We start from the raw sequence: 19,170 nt of genomic DNA, 5'->3' as shown, positions 1-19,170 counted from the left end.
ATTATACACCAGTCATTGAAAGTGGGCATGCAGGTACAGCAGGCGGTGAAAAAAGCGAATGGTATGCTGGCATTCATAGCAAGAGGATTCGCGTACAGGAGCAGGGAGGTACTACTGCAGTTGTACAAGGCCTTGGTGAGACCACAACTGGAGTATCGTGTGCAGTTTTGGTCCCCTAATCTGAAGAAAAACTTCCTTGCCATAGAGGGAGTACAAAGAAGGTTCACCAGATTGATTCCTGGGATGGCAGGACTTTCATATGATGAAAGACTGGATCGACTAGGCTTATACTCATTGGAATTTAGAAGATTGAGGGGGGATCTTATTGAAACGTATAAAATCCTAAAGGGATTGGACAGGCTAGATACAGGAAGATTGTTTCCGATGTTGGGGAAGTCCAGAACGAGGGGTCACAGTTTGAGGATAAAGGGGAAGCCTTTTAGGACCGAGATTAGGAAAAACTTCTTCACACAGAGAGTGGTGAATCTGTGGAATTCTCTGCCACAGGAAAAAGTTGAGGCCAGTTCATTGGCTATATTTAAGAGGGAGTTAGATATGGCCCTTGTGGCTAAAGGGATCAGGGGGTATGGAGGAAAGGCTGGTACAGGGTTCTGAGTTGGATGATCAGCCATGATCATAATAAATGGCGGTGCAGGCTCGAAGGGCCGAATGGCCTACTCCTGCACCTATTTTCTATGTTTCTATGTTTCTTTGTCACTGTGCTCTGGAATCTGCAGCAAGGCAGGGGTCAGTATAATGTCCAGGCTTGAATAGTTTTGCAAGGTTTCAAATATTTTTATTATCAAAGCCTGTATGCTGACCCTTGTCTTCCCCACCGACAACCCCGAATCAAAGAACAACCGATCAGAGAGGAAAAATAACATCAAACCCGCGCCCCCACCCAACGTGCAAAACAAAAAAGAATTGCGCGAGGAACGAAGCAGCAAATCGGAAGGCACATTTCAGCTCGGCCCGGAGTCCGTGGCCCGCAGGCTGCCCCCGATCCGCAAGGCCTCGGCAGAGCGGCCTAGGAAAATGAGCGGGGTCAGGGCACCGGCTGCTGGTCGTAACGTGACCGCGAGTCCAGAACGCAAAGTGATTTGGTTAAACCTCGCCCGGGCATCAGCCTCCGGCGACAGCGAGGGGGGTGGGGGGGGGAGACAGGGAGAGAGGGAGACAGTGAGATGGAGGGAGAGAGAGGGAGATAGAAGGAGGGGAGAGGGTGCAAAGGGAAGGGTGGGAGACGGAGAGGGAGGGAGAGGGAGACAGAAAGGGAGGGAGAGGGAAGGAGAGGGTGGGGATTGAGAGGGAGGGAGAGGGAGAGAAATGGGAAGGAGGGAGAGAGAGGGAGATGAGGGAAGAGAAGAGAGACGGGGGAGGGAGAGAGAGAGCGTATTGGAGTTGACTGATAGAGTGCGGTCAGCCTGGGAAATAAAGGTCTTTCAAGAAATTCTGGTTCTGATTCTGACAGTGCTTTTATCTACATCAATGTTTGGCTGAAGCAAATATTTACTCCAAATAATGGCTTAAGGAGAAGGGAACTTCCATAAGTATTAAAAACGCAAACACGAGGAAATCTGCAGATGCTGGAAATTCAAGCAACACACATCAAAGTTGCTGGTGAACGCAGCAGGCCAGGCAGCATCTCTAGGAAGAGGTACAGTCGACATTTCGGGCTGAGACCCTTCGTCAGGACTAACTGAAGGAAGAGTGAGTAAGGGATTCTCACTTCTCTAACTTCCGCTAAGGCCCCACCTCCCCCTCGTACCCCATCTGTTACTTATTTTTATGCACACATTCTTTCTCTCACTCTCCTTTTTCTCCCTCTGTCCCTCTGAATGTACCCCTTGCCCATCCTCTGGGTCCCCCCCCCACCTTGTCTTTCTCCCCGGACCTCCTGTTCCATGATCCTCTCATATCCCCTTTGCCAATCACCTGTCCAGCTCTTGGCTCCATCCCTCCCCCTCCTGTCTTCTCCTATCATTTTGGATCTCCCCCTTCCCTCCCACTTTCAAATCCCTTACTCACTCTTCCTTCAGTTAGTCCTGACGAAGGGTCTCGGCCTGAAACGTCGACTGCACCTCTTCCTGGAGATGCTGCCTGGCCTGCTGCGTTCACCAGCAACTTTGATGTGCGTTGCTTGAATTTCCAGCATCTGCAGAATTCCTGTGGTTTGCGTTAAAACTGAAAATAGATGATTTTGAGAAAAGGTGGGGTTCATTTGCTCGTTATTATCATTTGAGTTAATTGATGGATTCTCCACGATCTAATCGTAAATTTTTTGGTACTTTTTTCTTGCTGGCGGTTTGATGTTTATCTTTAGAAGCTTTGTGTATGACGCATGGATCCGGGGTTGAACACCTAATGGGGTTTTGCTTTTTCCCCACTTTTCTTCCTTCTTCCGTCTGCGTGAGATGTGGGACTTCTGAGAGACTTTGAACTTTTTTACTGTGCCCATGGCCTGTTCTTCATCAAGTTATGGTATTGTTGCACTGTTGTAAATGTATGTTATAATTATGTGGTTTTGTTAGTTTTTTCAGTCTTGGTCTGTCCTGTGTTTCTGTGATTTCACACCGGAGGAATATTGTATCATTTCTTAATGCATGCATTGCTAAATAACGATAAAAGAGGACTGCATGTCCTCATAATCTAATCTAATCTTGTTTAGTAGGGTTTTTTTTTCCAATCACAAAATTTTTTCAATCTTTATATAATGTTTTTTTTCTTGAGACATTGTAAGTGTTGTTTCCTTCGATGTGCTCGTGTTTATTTTGGATAAAAATAATAAAAAAAAAGATTTGAAAAGAAAAGAAAACTGAAAATAGAAGAGCAGCACCCGATGCGTGAAAGGAAGGGGGGAAAGAAATTATAAGCCGTGCAAGGGATTGAAGTGAACAACAGCGTTCCAAAGTCGGGTCCTGCGATCCGAACCTCGGGGTTGCCCCCGAGAAGGCCGTACTTTCTTCACAGTTGGACTTAGAGGACAGGTCCCCTGAAATAATAACAGCGAGGAATTTAAAGTGGGTGACCCTCTTCCCCCTTCTGATTCCACCCCCCCCCCGCCATCGATGGGGACCCCTGGTTTCCTCCTCCTGAGATCAGTTAAGAAATGCAGTGGAATTTATGAAACACTATCAGAAGCCGGCGCCAATTCTCTAGGAGAGCAACCTGGTGTGACCTTCTGCAACTCCAAGGCGTGAAACTGGCTGAAAGAAAGATGCGGGAGTCCGGGAATGCAGGTCTAACTTTGCGCCTACTTGAAGTCAAGAGCCACGCACCTATCAGGTGGTTACGGGCATGTAATTCACGTATTTAGATTAGATTAGATTATGAGGACAAGCAGTCCTCTTTTATTGTCATTTAGTAATGCAGGCATTAAGAACTGATACAATGTTCCTCCGGTGTGATATCACAAAACACAGGACAGACCAAGACTGAAAAACTGACAAAATCCGCATAATTATAACATATAGTTACAACAGTCCAAAGCAATACCGTAATTTGATAAAGAGCAGACCATGAGCACGGTAAAATGACTCAAAGTCTCTCGAAAGTCCCATGATCTCACGCAGATGGTTGAAGGGAGAAACTCTCCCTGCCATGAGCTTCCAGCGCCGCAAACTTGCCAATGCAGCACCCTGGAAGCACCCGACCACAGTCTGACTCACAGTCCGTCCAAAAACTTTGAGCCTCCGACCAGCCCTCCGACACCGAGCACCGAATACCATCTCTGCCGAGTGCTTCGACCCCGGTCCCAGCAACAGGCAATAGGCAAAGCCGAGGATTTGGGGCCTCCCCCTCCGGAGATTCTCGATCGCACAGTAGCAGCGGCAGCGAAGCGGGCATTTCAGAAGTTTCTCCAGATGTTCCTCCGTGCTTCTCAACGTCCGTCTCCATCAAATCAGGATTGTGCACGGTTCCCTACTTAACAAATACCGATATCATTCACCGGAGAGGCCGCGCGCGCTGCATCGCGTCACCATCTTCTCCTCCATTTGTACGTATAACCTGTAATGAATTATTTAGACGAACAAGAGTGCTTAATCAAATGATATACATATACACACGAGATTACTCAAGTATTACTGTAATATTAAATCTACCACACACCGCTAATCCACTCCTTTGGTTTCGCCCCGTGGGTCTGCAACATTTTGCCTACGTCCAGATTTATCTGTCACCCGTACTTCAAAACAGACAGAGGACTGCGTCGTTGGCGCTGACAGGCAGCACTACCCAAGGATGTGCTGGGGGGGGTGCGGCCCACGAGCATGCCCACCGCATTCAGCAGGACCAAGGCGACCAGGCCGAAACAAGCCCCTTCCTACCCCACTCGCGCTCACAGACAGGCCTCCAGCCGCAGGGCGGGCTGCCTCTCTGACCTCAGACTCTCAGACTCGCAGACATCGGGCCTACGACCTCCGGTCCTTTTGGCCTGAACTCACAGAGATCCGGTCCACAACCTCCAGTCCCTGACATTGGGCCTGTGATCTCCAGTCCCTGGGCCTGAACTCTCAGACGTCAGGCCTATAGTTTCAGGCATTAGGGCCTGCAACCTGCAGTCCCTGGGCCTGTACTCACAGACATCAGGCTTACAACCTCCAGGCCCTGGGCCTGAACTGAGAGACATCGGGCCTACAACCTCCTGTCCTTGTGCCTGAACTTGCAGGCATTGGGCCTGCAACCTCCAGTTCCTTGGCCTGAACTCACAGATATTGGGCCTACAACCTCCAATCCTTTGGCCTGAACTCGCAGACCTCGGGCCTCTGGACAAGCTGACCCAGGGCCTTCGACCTTAGGGACTCTCTTTCCAGACTGAACCTATTTCGTTTTTGAAAGCCTTGTGATAATCTACTCTCAAACCAAATTTTGGCTTTTTCAAACCAAATCACTGGCTGTTTTGAAAAATTACAGCTCATGTTAGTTTTTCTCTTCTTGGTCACTCGCTCCAGGCTGAGTTTAAATCCAGAAACCTTTTATGTAATGTTTTAAATAATTCAAATAATGAAATCCCCCGGATTATCATGAACGTCCTGCAAATTACAGTGGCATGCAAAAGTTTGGGCACCCTTGGTCAAAATTTCTGTTACTGTGAATAGCTAAGCCCAAAAGTTCTATTTTAACTTCATCAGTCCACAGGACTTGTTTCCAAAATGCATCAGGCTTGTTTAAATGTTCCTTTGAACCTTTTGAATAGAACTTTTTGGCCTCAATGAGCAAAGGTATGTTTGGAGAAAAAAGGGTGCAGAATTTCATGAAAAGAACCCCTCTCCAACTGTTAAGCACGGGGGTGGATCGATCATGCTTTGGGCTTGTGTTGCAGCCAGTGGCACGGGGAACATTTCACTGGTAGAGGGAAGAATGAATTCAATTAAATACCAGCAAATTCTGGAAGCAAACATCACACCGTCTGTAAAAAAACTGAAGATGAAAAGAGGATGGCTTCTACAACAGGATAATGATCCTAAACACACCTCAAAATCCACAATGGACTACCTCAAGAGACGCAAGCTGAAGGTTTTGCCATGGCTCTCACAGTCCCCCGACCTAAACATCACCGAGAATCTGTGGATAGACCTCAAAAGAGCAGTGGATGCAAGAGGGCCCAAGAATCTCACAGAACTAGAAGCCTTTTGCAAGGAAGAAGGGGCGAAAATCCCCCAAACAAGAATTGAAAGACTCTTAGCTGGCTACAAAAAGCATTTCACATCAAAGTTGCTGGTGAACGCAGCAGGCCAGGCAGCACCTATAGGAAGAGGTACAGTCAACATTTCGGGCTGAGACCCTTCGTCAGGACTAACTGAAAGAAGAGCTAGTAGTAACCATTTTCAAATCTCTTACTAGCTCTTCTTTCAGTTAGTCCTGACGAAGGGTCTCGGCCTGAAACGTCGACTGTACCTCTTCCTGGAGATGCTACCTGGCCTGCTGCGTTCACCAGCAACTTTGAAGTGTGTTGCCTGAATTTTCAGCATCTGCAGAATTCCTCGTGTTTACAAAAAACATTTACAAGCTATGATACTTGCCAAAGGGGGTGTTACTAAGTACTGGCCATGCAGGGTGCCCAAACTTTTGCTTCGGGCCCTTTTCCTTTTTTGTTATTTTGAAACTGTAAAAGATGGAAATACAGAAGTTTTCTTGCTTAAAATATTAAAGAAATGTGTCATCTTTAACTTTATGCCTTCTGGAAATCAGTTCACCTTTTACTCGCTCAGCTATTCACAGTAACAGAAATTTTGACAGGGGTGCCCAAACTTTTGCACACCACTGTATTCTGTTCAGTTCCGGTCACTTCATTCCGGTATGGAGGGAAATATTTCAGGGACAGAGGCGGAACAACAATGGATGAAGCTTCTGGGGGCAGTTTGGAAGGCACAGGATAGGTACCCGTAAAGAAGAAGGGGCATTCTAAAGGGAGCATGAGGCAACTGTGGCTGACAAGGGAAGCCAAAGGCAGCACAAAGGCAGAAGAGAGGCTGTACATGATGATGGCTTTTGTCTGTCTCCATGGACAATGGAGTCAAGCCTGACTGATGGAGGTGTGGAGATCCCGAGATGCCCCAGTCGTCAAGAACCCCCTCTCGGCCTCACCAGTGTAGTCCAAAGGAAAGCTTATGAAGCAATACGTTTGGCACCAGCTTGTCTGCAGAAGCTGCTGGGAGGATGTTCAGTTACGTCCACTGAGGCTCCACTCCTGATTTGCTGTCTGGGTTCACTCCCGTAGCCTTCGTCTCTCCCCCGAGGCTGCCCTCAAGACAGTGGGGCTCTTTCCCCATAGCTGGGGGTCTGGTTCACGAGCACCAGGGCGTGTCCGCGCACTGGTGGGCCCGGCGTGCTACGTGTAGGGTCCGGACATCGTCCCCGTCCTCTGTAGTTCAGCCCGAGTCCGAAAGGAGTTCAGTTTCCGTGAGTCGCCGGCGAGGAGGCACGACACGAGGCTTGCCGTTGGAGAGGCTGGGTACGGGCAGGGAGAGATTTCCACACTCAGCTCCCCTGTTTGCGAGGCTGCCAGCCAGCGGTGGGAGCTGAAAGTGAGAGCGTCAGACACTGCCCACTCCACTGCCAGTCCGGACGTGTCACAGCAATCATCCTGACACCAGTTACCTCAACAACAAATGAAATACATTTGAAGATAAGCTAGCCAGCAGCATAAAAGACGGTACCATAATCTTTCTTCAGATATGTAAAGAGTAAAAGATGGTTGCTGTGACGCGTCCGGTGTGGCGGTGTGGTGGGTGGTGCTTGTCGCTCTCGCTTTCAGCTCCCAGCGCTGGCTGGCCGTCTTGCGAACAGGTGAGCTGAGTGTGTAGGTCTCTCCCTGCCAGTACACAGTCTCTCCAAAAGCAAATCTCATGCTGTCCCTCCTTGCCGGCGACACACGGAAACTGAACTCCTTTCGGACTCGGGGTGAACGACGGAGGACGGGGAGGAGGTCTGGCCCCTGCACAACGTAGCGCACAGGTCCACCGGCGTGTGGACGCGCCCTGGTGCTCGTGAACCAGATCCCCAGCTGGTGCCAAACGTATTGCTTCATCAGCTTTCCTTTGGACTGCACTGGTGAGGCCGAGAGGGGGGTCTTGACCAACTGGGCATCTCAGGATCTCCAGACCTTCCGCCCAGACTTGTGAAGATGATCATCGTCACCCACTGTCCTCCCAGACAGACGGATGCCAACCGTCACCAACCAAAGAGTAACCAGAAAAGGCCCCTTTTATTCCCACTCGCTTCTTGCCGGTCACCCATTCCTCTATCCATGCCAGTATCTTTCCTGTAATGCCATAGCATTTTATCTTGTTAAGCAGCCTCATGTGTGACACCTTATCAAATGCCTTCTGAAAATCCAAGTAAATGACATCCACTGACTCTCCTTTGTCCACCCTGCTTGTTACTTCCTCAAAGAACTCTAACAGATTTGTCAGGCAAGATTTCCCTTTACAGAAACTATGCTGACTTTGATATGTTTTATCATTAGTCTCCAAGTACCTCAAAACCTCATCCTTCATAATAGACTCCAACACTTTCCCAACTACTGAGGTTAGGCTAACTGGCCTATAATTTCCTTTCTTTTGCCTTCCTCCCTTCTGAAAGAGTGGAGTGACGTTTGCAATCTTCCAGTCCTCCCGGACCATGCCAGAATCAAGTGATTCTTGAAAGACCATGACCAAGGCATCTATATCTCCTCAGAAACCCCTCTCAGGACTCTGAGATGTAGTCCATCTTAAGACCTTTGAGTTTGCCTAGCACATTTTCCTTTGTAACAGCAATAACACTCACTCCTGCTCCCTGACACTCACAAACCTGTGGCACACTGCTAGTGTCTTCCACAGTGAAGACAGATGCAAACTACCCATTAAGTTCATCTGCCAGTTCTTTGTCCCGCATTACTACCTCACCAGCATCATTTCCCAATGGTCCAATATCAACTCTCACCTCCCTTTCACTCATTCTATAACCGAGGAAAACTTTTAGTATCCTGCTTTAAATTATTGGCTGGTCTGCTCTCGTATTTCATCTTTTCCCTTCTTATAGCTTTTTTTGTTGGATTTTAAAAAGCTTCCCAATCATCCAACTTCCCACTCACTTTTGCGACTTTATATGCCCTTTCCTTGGCTTCTATGCAGAGACCTGGGTGTTGCAACGAGACCTGGGTGTCATTATACACCAGTCATTGAAAGTGGGCATGCAGGTACAGCAGGCGGTGAAAAAGGCGAATGGTATGCTGGCATTTATAGCGAGAGGATTCGAGTACAGGAGCAGGGAGGTACTACTGCAGTTGTACAAGGCCTTGGTGAGACCACACCTGGAGTATTGTGTGCAGTTTTGGTCCCCTAATCTGAGGAAATACATCTTTGCCATAGAGGGAGTACAAAGAAGGTTCACCAGATTGATTCCTGGGATGGCAGAACTTTCATATGAAGAAAGACTGGATGAACTGGGCTTGTACTCGTTGGAATTTAGAAGATTGAGGAGGGGATCTGATTGAAACGTATAAGATCCTAAAGGGATTGGACAGGCTAGATGCAGGAAGTTTGTTCCCGATGTTGGGGAAGTCCAGAACGAGGGGCCACAGTTTGAGGATAGAGGGGAAGCCTTTTAGGACCGAGATTAGGAAAAACTTCTTCACACAGAGAGTGGTGAATCTGTGGAATTCTCTGCCACAGGAAACTGTTGAGGCCAGTTCATTGGCTATGTTTAAGAGGGAGTTAGATATGGCCCTTGTGGCTACGGGGGTCAGGGGGTATGGAGGGAAGGCTGGGGCAGGGTTCTGAGTTGGATGATCAGCCATGATCATACTGAATGGCGGTGCAGGCTGGAAGGGCCGAATGGCCTACTCCTGCACCTATTTTCTATGTTTCTATGTTTCTATGTTAACTTCCCTTGTCAGCTATGGTTGCCTACCCCTGCCATTTGAGAACCTCTTCCTCTGTGGGACATAACTATTCCTGCGCCTGTGAACTATCCGCAGAAACTTCAGCCATCTTGGCTCTGCTGTCATCCCTCCAATCCACCTGGGCAAGCTCCTCTCTCTTGCCTCTGTAATTCCCTTTATTCCATTGTAATACTGATACATCTGACGAATGTTTCCCTTTATGACAGGTAATAAACACACTCTCAGGTTGTCAGTGGTCTGCCAGGGCAGTCACATGCTCCCCCCGTCACTTCTCATTTCCGTGGCAACCACAAAAGCAGTTGTTTGGGGAAGAACTTGGATTGCTCTATAAAACGGCGGGAGGAGAGAGAGCAGCATGCCGTGCGTGAGCAGCCCTCCGGTGAAAAATGATATCGTATCCGTTAAATAGGGGCCGTGGACAATTCTGATTTGATGGAGACGGACGTGAAAGCACAGAGGAACATCTGGAGAAATTTCTGAAATGCCGGTTCGCTGCTGTCGTTACTGCGCGATCGGGAATCTTCCGGAGGGAAGGCCTCAAAATCCCCGGCCTTGCCTGCTGTTGGTGACCGAGATTGAGGTCCAATTGCTCGGATAGAAATGGTGCTCGGAACTCGGTGTCGGAAGCTCGAAGTTTTCGGACGACTCAGAGTCGGACTGTGGTCGGGTATGGCAGGGAGAGTTTTTCTTCCTTCTCCCGTCTGCGTGAGATGTGGGACATTTGAGAGAATTTGAACTTTTTACTGTGCCCATGGACTGTTCTTCATCAAGTTATGGTATTGTTGCACTGTTGTAACTATATGTTATAATTATGTGGTTTTGTCAGTTTTTTCAGTCTTGGTCTGTCCTGTATTTTGTGATATCACACCGGAGGAAATATTGTATCATTTCTTAATGCATGCATTACTAAATGACAATAAAAGAGGACTGCGTGTCTTCATAATCTAAAAAATTTATTATTGTAGTACATCTATGTCACCACGTACAACCCCAAGATTTATTTTCTTGCAGGCATACTCAATAAATCTATATGGTATTGTTGCACTGTTGTAACTATATGTTATAATTATGTGGTTTTGTCAGTTTTTTCAGTCTTGGTCTGTCCTGTGTTTTGTGATATCACACCGGAGGAATATTGTATCATTTCTCAATGCATGCATTACTAAATGACAATAAAAGAGGACTGCGCGTCCTCATAATCTAAAACGTGTTGTGTGTTGGTAATGCCAGAAATGTCGGGGAACAGCAGTTCCTAGTCGTAAAAATTGCATTAAAAAAATCCCACATGAATTTGGCATGTCTTTAAAAAGTTCTTGTGAGAAAATACAACCTAAAAGTTTCATGAATTTAATACCTATTATTACTTTATTTTGACTTACAAGTTACTTTGCTCCACTTTGCTGTAACTTGTAAGTTATAGAGTCTGGGTAGGGGACAAGCCCAAAATAGTGTAATTCTGGCACCTTCAAGTTTTTATCTCACTTAAAAAGTCAGAAAATATTACTTATGAAGCTTACTGGGAAAAAAAATGTTTATAGTTACTATTGCTAACTTTTAAAGCTACAGTACTTGTTTTTGCGAGAGAAAAAAAACTTTTTTTTCCCCTTGAAAGTCTACCCCAGGGGCAGAAAAGTTACCCTAATTAAAGAACCACCAGGATACTGGTGGGTCAGATAGTGTTGCGGAAGCAGGCAGTCTGCAGGACTTAGGCCGAACATGGGCAAAGAAGTGGCAGATGGGATGCAGTGTCGGGAAGTGTATGGTCACGCAATCTTAGATTATGAGGACGCGCAGTCCTCTTTCATTGTCATTTAGTAATGCATGCATTAAGAAATGATACAATATTTCCTCCGGTGTGATATCACAAAATACTGGACAGACCAAGACTGAAAAACTGACAAAACCACATAATTATAACATATAGTTACAACAGTGCAACAATACCATAACTTGATGAAGAACAGGCCACGAGCACAGTAAAAGAGTTCAAAGTCTCTCGAAAGTCCCACATCTCACGCAGACAGGAGAAGGAAGAAAACTCGCCCTGCCATGCCCGACCACAGTCCGACTCTGAGTCTTCCGAAAACTTCGAGCCTCCGATCAGCTCTCCGACACCGAGTACCCAGCACCATCTCTATCCGAGCGCTTCGACCTCAGCCTCGGTCGCCAGCAGCAGGCAAAGCCGGGGATTTTGGGGCCTTCCCTGCGGAAGATTCTCGATCGCACAGTAACAACGGCAGCGAACTGGGCGTTTCAGAAATGTCTCCAGATGTTCCTCTGTGCCTTCTCACATCTGTCTCCATCAAATCAGAATTGTCCACGGCCCCTTTTTCTTCTCCTCCCGCCTCAGAAGTCTGTCAGAAGGGGTGAACGTCAATTTGCAGGTTGAGTCAGCGGTGAGGAAGGCAAATGCAATGTTCGTACTCAGTTCGAGAGGACAAGAATACACAAGCAAGGATGTGATGCTGAGGTTTGGTCAGGCACTGGCCAGACCGCACTTGGTGTATTGAGAGCAGTTTCAGGCCCTTCACCCTTATAAATGACGCGCTGACACTGGAAAGGGTTCAGAAGAGGCTCACGAAGACTGATTCTGGGATGCGAAGGCTTGTCGGGACGAGGAGCGAGAGGTGTCTCTGGGCCTGTACTCACTGGAACTCGGAAGGATGAGCAGGGCAGGATCTAATCGAAAGCTGTCGAGTGTCGGAAGGCCTTGGAAGAGCGGATGCGGAATTTGTTGGCCGCGGGCAGCCTTTGGAGACCAAATCGCTGGGTGTAACTAAGGCAGAGGTTGATAGGTTCTTGATTGGTGAAAGGTTACCGGGAGACAGCAGGAGACTGGGGCTTGAGAGGGAAAATGGATAATCCGTGATGAAATGGTGGAGCAGACTTGGCAGCTTAATTCCGCTGCAATATCTTATGGTCCTGTGGTCACAGTACACTGATTTTAGATGATGAGAGCACTCAATCCTCTTTTATTGTCATTTAGAAATGCATACATGCATTAAGAAATGATACAATGTTCCTCCAGAGTGATATCACAGAAAACAGGACAAACCAAAGACTAACACTGACAGAGCCACATAATTATAACATATAGTTACAGCAGTGCAAAGCAATACCATAATTTGATGAAGAACAAACCATGGGCACGGTAAAAAAAAGTCTCAAAGTCCCCGAGTCGATCGACTCCCGAGTCCCTGATAGCAGGCGGCAAAAGGGAGAAACTCCCTGCCATAAACCTCCAGGCACCGTCAACTTGCCGATGCCTTGGAAGCAGCCGACCACAGCCGACACTGAGTCCGTCCGTCTGAAAACTTCGAGCCTCCGACCAGCCCCTCCGATACAGCCTCCCGAGTGCCATCCTCTGCCGAGCGCCTTTGACCTCTCCCCAGCCGCTGAAACAAACAAAGCCGAGGATTTCGGAGCCTTCAGCTCCGGAGATTCCGGTTACCACACAGTAACAGCGGCAGTGAAGCGAGCATTTCAGAAGTTTCTCCAGATGTTCCTCCGTGCTCTCACGTCCGTCTCCATCAAATCAGAATTGTGCACGGTCCCCTACTTGACAGATTACAGATATTCATCACCGGAGAGGCCGCGCGCGCTGCATCGCGCCGCCATCTTCTCCTCCTCCTTATTAATATTATTATTAATATAATTAATATTAACAAATATTCTGCAGATGTACAAGCTGACATGGAGTGCATTTATGACCTATAGTTAAATAGACAACAGTGTAATGCTACTGGTAATGTCATAAATAACGGATACTGGTGGCAACAGGGCGTTCAGATGTCTCACAGCCTTGGGGGAAAAAGCTGTTCCCCAGCCTAACGTTCTTGGGCTGTGGTACCTCCAGCCTGACAGTCGGAGGCCTCAGGGACCGTGGGACGGGCGGGAGGAGTCCCCTCGTGAGGGAAGAGAGGCAGACAGAGAGACAGAGCGAGACAATTCACTCAGCAGCCCTGACAATCTGTGGTGTTGGCTGCTCCACGAGAATACAGTTAGAACGGGAGTGGGGGGAGCTCCTCGCTCGCCCCAGTCTTCTTGGGAAGTGGAGCCCAATGCTCATTAAGGTCATCGGCAACTCCTAAAGCTTCCAGACTGTATGCACACACGTGTATTTTTTCTTTTTTGTTGTCGTTGTAGGGGCTTTATCGAAAGGCCGAGAGCCTGTACGCCAAGGGCGAGTTTGAGCTGGCCTTGATGTACTATCACCGCGGGCACAAACTCCGCCCGGACGACCGCCTGTTCCGGCTGGGAATCCAGAAAGCCCAGGAGGCCATTGCCAACTCGGTCGGCAGTAAGTACCGCTCGTTGGAAGGGGGGGGGGTCGGGGAGTTAGCCGGCTCAACTCATCCCCCAGAGTTCAAGTGTAATCGTCATTCAACCACGCAGGCGAACGCGGCCGAGCGAGACAGCGTTCCTCCGGAGCTCAGGGTGCAAAAACACCGACAGTCACACACAGCGCGTATAATTATGAAAGCAGGAAACATTATCGTGATCGTCATCGTCATCCTGCGCCGTGTCGCATGACATCATCATTGTGCGCCACGTCGTATGACGAGGGCGGTCACGGTCTTTCCATCACCATGACTGTTCTTGGAAAATTTTCCTACAGAAGTGCTTTGCCATCGTGTTCTTCTGGGCAGTGACTTTACAAGACGGGTGACCCACCGGCCATTATCAACACTCTTCAGAGATTGTCTGCCTGGCGTCAGTGGTCGCATCACCAGGACTTGCGATCTGCACCGGCTGCTCGTACGACCGTCCACCACCTGCTCCCACGGTTTCACCTGACCCTGATCCGGGGGCTAAGCAGGTGCTACACCTCGCCCAAGGGTGACCTGCAGGCTAGCAGAGGGAAGGAGCACCTCACACCGCAGGGAAACACACAGTTACAAATAATAACAATAAAATAAACAACTCTGGTGAAATCTGTAGGGAGGTTGTACGTTCTCCCCGTGGAATGGCCTGTGTTCCCCTCCGGGTGCTCTGGTTTTCTCTCGCAGAGGGACTTGGGAGTCCTTGTGCAGATACGCCCTAAAGGTTAACTTGCAGGTAGAGTCAGTGGTGAGGAAGGCAAATGCCATGTTAGTTGTCCACGAGCAGGTTAGTTGTCCCCTGAGTAGGGTTAAATCGAGGGTTGCTGGGTGCCACAGCTTGAAGGGGGCGGAAGGACATATTCCATGCTGTATCAATCAATCAATCGATCAATAAATAGATAAACAGCCAGATAAATAAATACTATTGATGGTTGATTGTGCAGGGATGGAGTCAGATTGTCTTTCATCGAGTGAACACTAGAGGGCAGCACCAACGGGAGGGCAAGCCGCCAACCCAGTGTGGATCCTGGCCGCCATCAGCCGGCTGTGGTGTCCCCCTTCCCCGGCGGCTGCGGCAGGCGGGACCGAGGCCTGAAGGCCTGATTCAGCGCCCCGGCAGAGGCCACGCTGCTCCCCCCCGGGCCGCCGGCGCTCCCGCCACGAGCCGGCGAACCGGGCTCGGCGATATCACGCAGGGCCGGTGTCCAGCGATGCCCACGAAGGTGCCCGAGCCAATCAGTTGCTGGATCGCGTGCCACTCCTGACCAGCCCAGGTGGCGGATAATTTGCCTTAACTGAGATAGCCCTATTTGCCAGTTTTTGTTTTAAAGGGTCACAACTGTACCCGGCCTCGTAACTATATCACTTCCTCTACTCACAACCTCCAGTGTGAAAACGTTGCCCCCTTAGGTCCTTTTTAAATCTCTCCCTTGTTGGGAAAGGCAATTTGTTCCCCCTTTTCCCCAACCATGATTCCCCTCTCCCTGCCCGCCCCCCCAATTCCCACTCCCAGTCCCCAGTCGAGACCCGTATCAGAATCAGGTTTATCATCGCTCACGTACGTCATGAAATTTGCCATTTTATTTTCAGGCAGCAGTACAATGCAACACATAAATTAACTGCGGTGCTGTGCGCAGAAGTCTCAGGCACCCTCGCTAAATATACCTGCCTGAGCCGGTAGGTTTGGCCTCCCCAACAGCGGGGAGAAAGAAAGAAAGAAAGATTACTTCTATTTGCCGCATGCGCTTGGAAACATAACAGCGGAGATGCGTCACTTGAGCGAGCGAAGGCTTGTCTCTTTGGACTGGAGGAGGATGAGAGGCTTTTTTGATAGGGGTGTACAGGATCATCAGCAGCAAAGTGGCAAACCATTTTCCCAGGGTGGTACGAGGGGGCATAACTTTAAGGGGTTCGGAGGGAAGTTTAGGAGGAGCCGGAGAGTGGTGGATAGTTAGCTCACAGTCTACACTACCTTACTTTCCCTTTTCTATTTTCTATTTCTGATCTATAATTTAAATTTTTAATATTTACTATCGATTTGTACTCCAGGGAGCACGAAGCGCAGAATCAAATATCACTGTGATGATTGTACGCTCTAGTATCAATTGTTTTAAGATGACTCAAGTCATGCACAGGCATAATTATTTATTATAATTCTTTCTTTCTGTTTTTATTTGCAGTTTGTTCTCCTTTGCACTCCGGTTGAACGCCCAAGTTGTCACGGTCTTTCATTGATTCTGTTATGGTTACTATTCTATTATAGATTTATTGAGTATGCCTGCAAGAAAATAAATCTTGGGGTTGTACGTGGTGACATAGATGTACTACAATAATAAATTTTTTAGATTATGAAGACACGCAGTCCTCTTTTATTGTCATTTAGTAATGCATGCATTAAGAAATGATACAATATTTCCTCCGGTGTGATATCACAAAACACAGGACAGACCAAGACTGAAAAACTAACAAAACCACATAATTATAACATATAGTTACAACAGTGCAACAATACCATAACTTGATGAAGAACAGTCTATGAGCACAGTAAAAAGTTCAAGGTTTCTCAAATGTCCCACATCTCAAGCAGACGGGAGAAGGAAGAAAACTCTCCCTGCCATGCCCGACCACAGTCCGACTCTGAGTCATCCGAAAACTTCGAGCTCTCATCAGCTCTCCGACACTGAGTACTGAGCGCCATCTCTGTCCGAACGATTCGACCCCAATCTCGGTCGCCAACAGCAGGCAAGGCCAGGGATTTTGAGGCCTTCCCTCCGGAAGATTCCTGACCGCGCAGTAACGACAGCAACGAACGAGCGTTTCAGAAATTTCTCCAGATGTTCCTCTGTGCTTTCACGTCCGTCTCCATTAATTGATTTATTGATTTGTTTAATTGATAGTCGGCCGTACGTGAAAACTCGTGAGTACAGCCAAACGACGCAGTGTTACTCTGGGGCTGAAACACAGTACAAGGCTTAGATAGCCCATGAAAGTTATAGGTAAAGTACAGTCACACACACACACACACACAAAAAGTCACCGAAGTCCCTGATTCCATGAACATTGCAGCAGTCTGCAGTCGACCTTAATGGGGCAGCCCCGATTCCAGCTTGGACACCGCGCCACACCGCCTCTGGGGGGCCTCTGACGACTCTCGCCCCTGGAAAAAAGGGTGGCACTGAGGCTTGAGGCCCGGTCCTTGCTACGGCCGAGGCCGCGTGGCTTCCCCGCCACCCGCCGGTCAGCCCGCGATAGGGAATTGCAGCCTTCCGCGTCGACGATGTCCAGCAGGGTGCTGCAATGATAGTGGCTACCGCTTGCTGTCACACTGCACGCCACCTTCGCGCCCCAACGCCTCTCTGCCGGACGGGCGGAATGACCCGCCAGGCGTGGCGGGAGAGGCAGACGCACTGGGGACATTTTCAGAGACTCTTCGGTAGGACGGGTGACGCAAAAAATGGAGGGTGATGTCCGAAGGGAGGGTTAGATTGATCTTAAGAGAATGTTAAAGGGTTAGTACAGCATCGCGGGCCGAAGGGCCTACAGTGCTGCTCAATGTTCTAAGGAGGAATATTTAATTTTGTTCACATAGGTCCCTCCTCAGTGAGGCTGGATACGAAAGGCGACCTGTCCTTTTTCTACAGAAAGGAGGAGGTAAGTCACTTCATTGAAGCTTTGGGGGGGATCGAATGCCTTACTGAGTTGTGGGACATAGGAAACAGGAGCAGGAGTCGGCCATCTGCCCCGTCAAGCCTGCTCCGCCAATCAATGAGATCATGGCTGACCTGGCCACGGACTCATCTCCACCCACCTGCCTTCCCCCCCCCCCCCCACCGTAACCCTTAAGTCCCTGACTACGTGGGAGATGAAACAAACTCCGAATTCAGACGTGGAAAATATTACCCCCGGCCTCAGCGACCTCGTCACACACCTTCCACTGAACGCCTGGAGGCCGGCGTTCCAATTGGGAACGCTGCCCTGTAGAACGAAGACGAGGAATTTCTTCAGCCAGAGGCTGGTGAATCTGTGGAATTCATTGCCACAGACAGCTGTGGAGGTCAAGTCATTGGGTGTATTTAAAGCGGGGGTTCTGGATTAGTCGGGGCGTCAAAGGTTATGGGGAGAAGGCCGGAGTAGTTATATCAAATAGGTGGTGTAAAATTAGAAATTAAACAAAAAATGTAGTGAGGTAGTGTTCGTGGGTTCAATGTCCATTCAGAAATCTGATGGCAGAGGGGAAGAAGCTGTTCCTGAATCGTTGAGTGTGTGTCTTCAGGCTCCTGTACCTCCTCCCTGATGGCAGAGGGGAAGAAGCTGTTCCTGAATCGTTGAGTGTGTGTCTTCAGGCTCCTGTACCTCCTCCCTGATGGTAGCAATGAGAAGAGGGCACGTCCTGGGTGGTGAGGGTCCTTAATGATGGACGCTGCCTTTCTGAGACACCGCTCCTCGAAGACGTCCAGGACTCCGGGGAGGCCGATGCCCGTGACGGAACGGGCCGAGTTTACAACTTTCTGCAGCTTTTTTCCGATCCTGCGCAGTGTTCACCACAACGCCCCCCCTCCCCCTAGGTCGGTGACGCAGCCAGTTGAGGTTGGAGGGAAGGGCGAGGGAGGAGGTAAGAGTGGGGAGAAAGGGAATGGCGAGGAACATGGGAGGAAATTGGAGATTGCTGATATGGAGAGCAGGAGGAGGAGAGGAAGGTTGGATATAGAACAGTGCAGGCCCTTCGGCCCACAATGCTATGCTGACCCTTTAACCTACTCCAAGACCAATCTCACCCTTCCCTCCCATGTAACCCTCTGTTTTTCGATCACCCACGTCCCTATCTAAGAGTGATATCTGCCTTTTCCTCCATCCTTGGCAGGGACAACTTCCTCCCCCGCAGACACACAAACTTATTTCCAGTCACCCTAAAATTATGCCCCGCTTGTATTAGCCATTTCTGCCCTGGGAAAAAGTCTCCGGCTGCCCCCATTTGCTTTCCTCCGCCGTCTCCTTGTCAGCCCCCTTCTTAGGATATGGAGCAACACAGCACAGTACAGGCCCTTCGGCCGAGGCTGTTGTGCCGACCTCCTGACCCACTCTAAGACCGATCTGACCCTTCTCCCCTCACCCTCGCTCGCTGCCCGTTACCCCGCCGGCCTTTCCGGCGGTGGCGAAGGTCCTCCGAATGTGGCGGTGTTCGGGGCTTCCTTCATCGTGTCGGTAGCCTCCTCTCGGTTCTCACCGCTGTGCCGGCTGGAGACTCGGGAATACCGTCACCCTCAGATGTAGGACTCCTCACTGCTGTTTCCGTAACAGTTGTGTTTGACCATCAGGGTTGTTAGCCCTGAGCTGAACCACCTCCCCCCACCACCCCGAACCCGGAGGGCCAGCGGACCGCTCTCAGTCTGACCTCTACCCTTTGACCTTGTTTGGCACTGGGTGACCCGGCCGAGAGCCATAGCACAAGGCCCACAATAG

General features: G+C 49.2%; 1 protein-coding gene across 1 annotated transcript in view; it reads left to right on the top strand.

Moving 5' to 3' along the window:
* The window catches only part of odad4 (outer dynein arm docking complex subunit 4), a 171,941-nt gene that overhangs the window by 9,473 nt on the left and 143,298 nt on the right, over positions 1–19,170 (top strand). Inside the window, exons 3-4 of the mRNA XM_063037176.1 lie at positions 13,535–13,688; positions 17,300–17,361. Coding sequence (XP_062893246.1) covers positions 13,535–13,688; positions 17,300–17,361 — 216 coding nt within the window. The remainder of the gene's footprint in view (positions 1–13,534; positions 13,689–17,299; positions 17,362–19,170) is intronic.

This window comes from Mobula hypostoma, chromosome X1 (genome assembly GCF_963921235.1).
Source record: "Mobula hypostoma chromosome X1, sMobHyp1.1, whole genome shotgun sequence".
NCBI lineage: Eukaryota > Metazoa > Chordata > Chondrichthyes > Myliobatiformes > Myliobatidae > Mobula > Mobula hypostoma.
This window is presented reverse-complemented; position numbering and strand designations above follow the sequence as displayed.